The sequence below is a fragment of the Zingiber officinale genome, chromosome 6B, assembly GCF_018446385.1.
Source record: "Zingiber officinale cultivar Zhangliang chromosome 6B, Zo_v1.1, whole genome shotgun sequence".
In the NCBI taxonomy this organism is placed as follows: Eukaryota; Viridiplantae; Streptophyta; class Magnoliopsida; order Zingiberales; family Zingiberaceae; genus Zingiber; species Zingiber officinale.
In genome coordinates this window covers 111223233-111231952 of record NC_055996.1, presented here as the reverse complement: position 1 = coordinate 111231952, position 8720 = coordinate 111223233, and the positions used below count along the sequence as shown (strand labels likewise).

General features: G+C 38.5%; 1 protein-coding gene across 1 annotated transcript; it reads right to left on the bottom strand.

Annotated features, from left to right (window-relative positions):
* Window positions 1-3603: 3603 nt before the first annotated feature.
* On the bottom strand, window positions 3604-8089 carry LOC121988914 (serine/threonine-protein kinase STY13-like). Its single transcript, XM_042542641.1, has 6 exons — window positions 7396-8089; window positions 6329-6450; window positions 6028-6224; window positions 5756-5930; window positions 4065-4199; window positions 3604-3990 (listed from the first exon to the last, which is right to left on the bottom strand). The coding sequence occupies exons 1-6, from the start codon at window positions 7640-7642 to the stop codon at window positions 3781-3783; spliced, it is 1086 nt and encodes a 361-aa protein (XP_042398575.1). The 5' UTR covers window positions 7643-8089; the 3' UTR covers window positions 3604-3780.
* Window positions 8090-8720: the final 631 nt, after the last annotated feature.

Sequence of the window (8720 nt, the reverse complement as noted above, 5' to 3'; positions counted from 1 at the left end):
ACTTTTTCTTAGATAACAAAAAAATCCTGTACTCTCATGTACACATCGCTTTAGTGGTCTTGGACGAATACACCTAAAGGTGTGACCACCACGTGGCGTGTGGGTAAGTCCTCAGTCTATAATGACTTTCACCAATTAAATTAAAGCAGTTCTACGATATTTTTCACTAAAATTATTAAATTTATATTCATTTTAAAAATATTTTTAAAATTACATCACTTTGAGTTAGATTTGTGATCAGAATTCTCAAAATTAATCTCCAAGCAGGAGATCGCATCCTTTGTTTCAAAAAATACTGTCCCGTGTCTCATTTAAATTTTTTTTGTTTTTTTTAATTTTAATTATATTAATGAGATTTTATCTTTTAGGATTTAAAAATTAGATTATGTATTAAGTACATAAAATAGTTTAAATTATTATTATTTTTGAATATGTAGGGAGTATACAACATAAAGTCCTTAAAGTATTTATTAAAATTTTTTATGTATTTAATATTATAATCTAACTCTTAGATCTATTGACACATTGGGAAACTTAAAAAAAAAAAAAAAACTAAATGGCCGGGGACAGGATTTTTGTGGGACAGAGATCCGATCTCTCGGAGAGGACGTTTAATGGCCCATGCTAAGGAAAAGCCTGCTAAAGGCCCAACTCAATCCCAGGGCTCTATCTTCCTACCCTCAGGCGAGAGTAGCGCCGTCATGCGGCCCTCCGTCTCGACTCCTCCGTTCTACAGATCGCTCCGCCTCCAGGTAAGTCCAATGACTTCTCCATCTCCTTCTTCGATCTGTTAATTTCTCTAAGTTCCTCTCGATTCTCGATCGTCCTTCGATTTCTTCTTTCGTGAATGCCATCGCTCTTCGGACAATCTCGTGTCGGTGTCTTGATTCGTTGAGGACGATGCATTAGGAAACGCTCCCGTGATGACTGATCCTTCTTATCGTTCCAATTCCTGAACGCAGCGCTTAAATTATAACGCTGCAATCTGTGTGGAGATGAAGAGACATCTGAGGAGCTTCTGCCCGCTTGTTTCCTTCTCCATTTGTACATTGCGTTGCAGTAACTTTGAATACTTTTCTTCTGCTAATAACTGGACGGTTATTTTAGTCGACTTGATTTTTGTTGGTCATTATGTGGCGGATTTCTCTCAATTTTTTGCTTTTGTTGATTTCGAAGGAGTAATACATTTTTATGTTCTTATCAGAAACAAACTGAAACGTGTCAAAACTCCATCTTTTCAGATTTATCGATTTGTTTCCTTTACTGCTAGTTAGTAATCGAAATGAACTATACACCCTAAGGAATGCTCAAATGGAGTGTGACTAGACACGCCCGGTCAAAATTAGACCTCGAATTCTACTGTTTGATAGAGCGAAGAACTGCTGCTAAGAAACTCCGAAACCTTCCCACGTCAAGCTGTACCTTTTGCTGGCTGAGAAATATCTTCCAGAAGGCGCTGAATCCCTGCTGTTTCTGGATTGAAGTCGGGTCCCTGAAGACGACATCGTCTCTTGGGTACATCTTTGACATCGAGCTCTCATCGACTCTGATCTCTTACTTCGCGTACTTGAGTCCCATCTCCGGCACCTGCTTCCCATAGATGTACCTGCACCCGTCAGCCAAGTGACAAAAGGGAATAATCTGCACCAGGACCCGGGCGCCGTGTGTGCACTTATATTAAGACAATTCATGTGTTTTATCAATAATTATTTTATAAAAATAACTATTTATTATTAATTATTTTTTCTAGATATATAATTAAAGATAAAATCTTACATATTAATGGGTATATTAATTTAAAAATAATTCTTGATCGGATAAATATTTAGAATGAACATGAATATCTAGATCAACGCTAAGTATAATTGGTTCGAGATAAATTAAAGAATGGATATTTAAGTTATATTTGGGGTATCTTGAGCTTAGAAACACACAGAACATGATCGGTTTAAAATGAGATCACATATTAAATATCATTGGTCATTCCTTTTATGTACTTTGACGCCGTTAAAAATAGTCTTTAATCAGATTGTGATTAATACGGAGTTGGGTGTATGACAAAGTGTATAGAGAACAGTGTTGAGTCAGTAAATGATTCATCGCTCTCTTGAATTAGAAGTTAACGTCCTATCCATTTGATAGAAATATTAGTAACTCGAAATTCATTGATCAGAAGAATGATTTATCATTAAAGAGGAGTCTATTATATCTTAGAAATTAATTAAAACAATCAATTTGGTAATGATACATAATGAACCGAATTAATTGGGATGTAGGTTTAGATGAAGAGATTGAATTACACAATAATCGGTTCATAATAGTTTATAGTTTATGACTTATATTAATTTTATCACGTTGGGTGACTAAAAATTATTGCTAGACGATTATCTTAGTCTGTGTATGGATTTACACTATCTTTGTATATAAAATCTAGAGGGTCGCACGTATAGCACGTAGACATAAATATTATTTATGATTGGTTATTTTAATGGATGTTAAAATTAATCAATTTTACTATTTTTGAATTTAGAATTAATTGGATTATTAATTAATTTAGAAATATCGGAAGCTAGTCGAGATAAAGATATTTATTTATTTGATCCAAAGAAGAAATAATTCGAATAGTTATAATCACAGTAATTAATGGAGAATTCGAAAGTTATTATAATGATGATTAATGAAAAATTCATAGAGAATATGAATAGTCATACCTCTTCATATTTCTGGGAGGTTATAAGTAGTCATCCTTAGAAAGATTCAAGAGAAGAATTATTTCTCTCCATTTCTCCCTCGACTTTTTCGCTTCCTCCATCGGAAGAAATCGATATTGCTTTCAAGGCTTTGTCGATCCAAGAGATTAGCACCCAACGGATTGTGTCAAGTTCGTAATCTAGTACGTGTGGATACCGTTAAAAAATCTCACGTATGGTTCTTATATGTCGGTGGTATCATTCGTGTCTATTATATTTTTATGTTATTTTATGTAAAAATATAGATACACGAAGAGATGTATGATATCCACATACCCTAATCGGCACGTTGACGGAGTTGACCAGCAGCGCGAACCACGACATGTCATTGGTGTCCTCTGGCTCCGTAGTCATCAGCTTGAGCCCCATCAATATGACCGTTTTAATCACTTCTCCCTCGTTCAGGAAGGATCGGGTTCCTCTCCGGAGAATTAGCAATGCCCTCGGCTTGCTCTTGACGTCTCTGCTGAACCTTCGTTTCAGGGAGAAGCAATTCATTAGGAAGTTCCTGAAGCCGTGGCACGCCGAGCGCGCGGTGGCTGAAGAAGCCGGCGTGAGCCTCCGGAAAGCACACGCCGGAAAGCAATGGACTTCGCTGTCGCCGCATCCAGTTTGGCGGGTAGTTGGACAGGCGGTAGTTGGCCATGAAGTGGTAGTTGAAGTCGGAGACGTGAGGTGAAAAATGGAAGAAAATATTTATCTTATAATTCTACAATCTGATAAGTAAATGCTTTATTTGAATTCCATCAAGCAAACCATGGGGTCGAGATGCATGCAAAGATCGACGGATGTCATTTCGAAATGATTCATACTGTCCCTTATCATTCTAGGTTAAGGTCCGGATAGATGGATGTCATCGCAACGAAATTGATAATACATGAGAACTGCCAAGGAATACACATGGAATGACTTTACATCGTATAAATGACAAAACGTGTAGAACATACTCTAGATGCATTGCCATAATAGCTCAGCTTTGCATCCGATATTCAATAATTCTCAAACTTTCGTGTGCCTCTGGAGCTATCACTCAAGGGCCTCGGTGCCTTTGGAAACACCCAAAACATCCTTGTTGCTGATCAGGAGGGATCATACCTCCACCCTTCGATGTGTCAATAGCTTCCAACATGACCACTACTTCATTCATCTCCGGTCGTTTGTCAGGGTTTGCATCCCAGCATATTTTCATCACATTTGCTAGAGAGCTGGGGCAACAGCGTGGAATATCCGGCCTCAAGTTCTGTATTTTACATGTAAGTTACAATTGCAACTCTACACACATTCTAGGAATTGGTCGAGAAGAAAAGTGTGTACCTGCCGGACAACAGCAGATGTGATCTCGGAAAAGCTAAGGTCAGGATACGGCATGTCACAACAATATATCTCCCACAAGCAGATGCCAAAGCTATAAACATCACATTTTCTATTGTAAGGATTGCCATTCAGGACCTGCGAGTGTGTTGGTAGTATGCAAGTACCTTTTCACAGTTAGAAGGTAGTTCAAGAAAACAAATGATACATGTTGCATGTGTTCAGAAAAGAGGAAAAAAATAAAAGATACGATATATCCAATTGAACTTGGACATCTATCACTATACCCTGGAGAATCTTAGTCTTATTCTGTGTACCTGTGTATATCAGAAACACACTCCACAAACTTACATTGTAAAAAAAAATATAGAAGCAAAAAAACAATGAGCACACTCTCATGGATCTCATCCTCTTTCCTTACAGTACAGCGGCAGTTACAACTTCCCCTCTCGACTGTCCTCAAAGGTCCTACATCCTTGCAACCCTCCATTGTGATCTTTATCCTCAAAGATCCTCTGCGGCTCAGCACACCTCCTTCTCCTTTCTCTTTAAACATGCCCACAGAGGGCCTTCCCTGGAACCAATCCCCAACTATTGCTCATGATCATTAATACCTTTCCTCTCTTTCTCTTAGATTCTTCAAATCCTCCAGACCTCCTCCGAATCCTCTGACAATATTTGCTCAGGTCAAATGCCAACGATCACTACTTAGCGACCTTTTTGTTGCTAACCACTTGTTCCTCTATATTTGGTGTGTCTGCTAGCCCATCACACCTCGTTCGGTCAGACAAAATGGGGGCATCTCCATGGCATCATCTTTCTGGTATATATTTTTCTTCTCTGAAAAATCTCTAGGTGACTTGCTACATATGCCGAAATGAGCAAAACTAAGAAGCTACATCACCACACTTCAAACTGAAAGTATTATTCACAGACCATATGGGCCATTCGATCTAGCATTAGGCAGTAAACTAGAGTTCGAGGAGGTGTTGCAGATTTGCCATCATCTCGTCCCCATCAAAATGCTTCTCTGCTAGTTCCCTTGCCATCCTATACAATGCACAGTTTTACTTGTGGACCATACAGGCGACTCGATCTAGCATTAGGTGGTAATTTAGAGTTTGAAGTGGTATTTCAGATTTGCTATCATCTCGAGATTTAGGCAGATCATCCTGGACAAGTCATGCCATTGGATGTGGCTTCAATCATCTCTTTATCCAGAGCAATGCAAACTAAAGTTACTAAAAGGGAAGATTATATCACTGATTTGCTCCAGTGTGCTTCCTATTCATATATGTTCTCTTCTGATTCACCCAACATATTCTAAATTTGCAATATAATGCCATCAATATATGATAGAACTATTGAATCATTGTCTACATATCAAATACAATTTATATTTCCCATCAAATTATATCATAACACAAGTGGCACTCAGGTTAAGATGATAAAGTTGAACACTAGTAAACAAAGATAGATAGATGATAATATTTAAATCACCATTGAAGTTAAGAAATCATTCTTGTGATATGAAATCACAAGCAAAATACACCAAAATAGTTACTCCGTCAAAAGAGTACTCAAATCATAAGCATTCATAATAAAAATTGTACCATTTATGAATCAATTCAAGCTGCATAATTGGAGAAGAGAATATAGAAATTAACCCAATGCAACGTCATTAAAAGGCATACCTCTGGTGCCATATATCCAAGGGTTCCAGTCTCACCCGTCATGTCATTAGGATTTTGAGCCTCAATACGAGCAACACCAAAGTCGGCAATTTTTACTGTTCCAGTCCTATCTAGAAGCATATTCTCTGTCTTTACGTCCCTGTGCACAATCTTTTGAGAATGAAGGTAACTTAACCTGTGAAGGCAGGTAATGAGTAAGAAGTAAAAATGAGAACTGAATGTCACATAAGCTAAAAGTTCTTAGATAGAAGAGTTCAAAGATCAGTGCTAACCCTCTCGCAAGATCCAAAGCTATCTGTACCACTATCTTGAAAGCTAACTTTCTTCTATGGTGCTTTATAAGAAAAGATTTCAGTGCACCGCCAGGGAGATATTCAACGACGACACAGCAAACATTGCTGGGCATGCCAAGATGGCCATTTTCTGTTTGTATGCTTAGGTTCGTCGCTCCAAGGGCAGCCCCAATAAACTACAGGAATACGAGGAAATAATGTCAAAAACAAATAGAAATACAAGTACAAAGAATAAGTGAATATGGGATCCAAGAATAAACATGACATGCACATATAGTACCTTAGTAACATTTGGATGATCAAGTTTATGCCAAACTGTCACTTCCTGAGAGAATGCTGCCCGTAGTGCAGCAACCTCAGATTCAGTTTTATTTCCTTCTTCCCCCCAGTCAAGCAACTTCACTGAACATAGTAAAAGGACAAATTGTTATCACTTCCAATAGAACTGCAGATTGTATATCAGATGTACACTTTATTGGAACACAGGATTGAAATATAAAACACATGGTTACAATAAGAGTGAAGTCAACTGACATGCTGCTTTGGTACTCGATCAAGGAATTTCAATGATGGATGAGGAACAGGAGTTGATATGTGATCGTGTTGTGTGCGCTAAGAAAGTGTGCAATAAGAAGCATCATGGTTAAAGTGGAAAGCAGATATGAAAAGATAAAGGCAAATAAAGAATATTCCAAACCCCACAAAAACAATCATAGCTCATCGCAATTGCCCAATTATAGCTCATTCCGGTTTCATCACTGCATTTTGTTCTTCCTTCAGAAGATATTACAAGACCAACACCTCATTATTTTAGCCAGGTTCACATGAAAGTACAAGTGAGAAAACAACTGGTCCAACAAATGTCACGGGAAAAACACCAACCTCCAATGAAGTCCCTTGGAGCTTTCTGGTTACCACAATCAGCAACTTTTTATATATGAAACCAACTTGAGCATACCAAACCACAGTGAAAGTAGAGACACATAACAATCTCGTGGTATCATTAATGCAAAATGCAATAAACCAATGAAAATTTTTTTTGTTAATGAACACAAGTAGATTTAGTGATGATCCATTTGAAAGTAATAAATACTTTTGTAGAAGAATAGATTAACTAGGAAAAGATTAAAGATATGATGATAGATGATGAGAGTTCAAAGTCAGATTGAACACTGATCTGGGTGATTCTACTCTTTAGTGCAGAGAAAAAGGGAAGCAAGCATTCTAGAGAAATTGAATTCATGAAACAATCTTTAGAAAACAAAAAGGGGAGATTTCAAGCAGTTAGGATGGCATCGTGAAGGCAAAGCCCTAATTGTTTGTCAGAAATTTTAGGTTACGGCTCACCGGCGACGTCCATGCCGTCGTAGACGCCGCGGTGGACGGTTCCGAATGTGCCCCTGGCGATGACCCCTTTGATGACGAGCTTGGAGGGATCGATCTCCCACTCCTCTCGCTGCCTCTCCCTCCTCTCCTCCTCCTTCCTCTTCTCCATCGTCAATGCCCTGCTCAGGTGCCGCTCCAGTTGCTCGTCCAAATTCTTCAGATCGATCTGGTCCGCCCTAACGAACCCATCTCCGCTCCCTTCCTTCATCTCCCTCTCCCTCTCTCTCTCTCTCTCTCTCTCTCTCTCCAAAAGAAAGATGCGATCTTTATAAGCCCCGCTTTCTTCTCCCACTCACTCTCCTCTTCCTCCTTCAAAAAAAACACATCTTTTTCCGTCTTCCTCTCTTGCTTCTGTTCTCCTGGTAATTTGTCTCTCTACTACTCTCTCTCTCTCTCTCTCTCTCTCTCTATGTTTCCATGTGAGCACATGGGGTGCCTGCCTCGCTCGCTCTATTCAATCAAAGCTTGGATTTTTCATATCTTTCCATCATGAAATCTCTCGCCTTTTGTTATAACTTTCTTCGTTTGGAGCCTTGGACTCTTCCTTTTACCTCGCTCCTCACAGGCTCACAACTGCCTGCAATTTGTTTGTTTTATACATGAAATGGACCTGTTGCCTTATCTTGGCATGTGCTGCCTTGGTCGGCTGAAAGAGATTGCGATGTAATGGCCGAATTTGTCAACATGTTTGGAACAGAAGTAATGAACCAGACAGCGCAAAAAACCTTGCCATCTTTGCAAACAAAGCATAGATATTGCTCTTTTGAGGGCGCAAAATGCATGCATATCAGTTCAATTTAGAAAGGCATTGCACTGCAAGTCTGAACAAACAAACAAATAAACAAACGTATTTAGAAAGGCTTAGATTTTAGGTGTGTGAATCTAAGCTGACTAGATTGTTCTTCAATTACAACGTATTAAGATTGATTATAATCAACCTTCGGTATTATGATGACACTTTGGTAAGAGATTGCGGGTGAAGGTTACATGTGCAGTGAGGTCATGTTTTCTACAAACTCAATTAGAGCCATATCTTTAACGTCTACAGTTCTGTCTATGTGTCATTTCACATGAAGACCATGGCTGAAACTTTTAGGTTACATAATTTATAATTTCTAACGATTCAATTGGAAGAAACAGGCGGAAAAAAAAATCAAGGAGATGTATGAGAATCAGAATATTTTTGAGGAGAGATATTCAAAGGACAATTCTAAGACCACAGTCGTTTCGAAAATGGATAAGCTCTCCAAATTAAGGGTGGCCCAGATTTCAGTTTCTCCAATTGG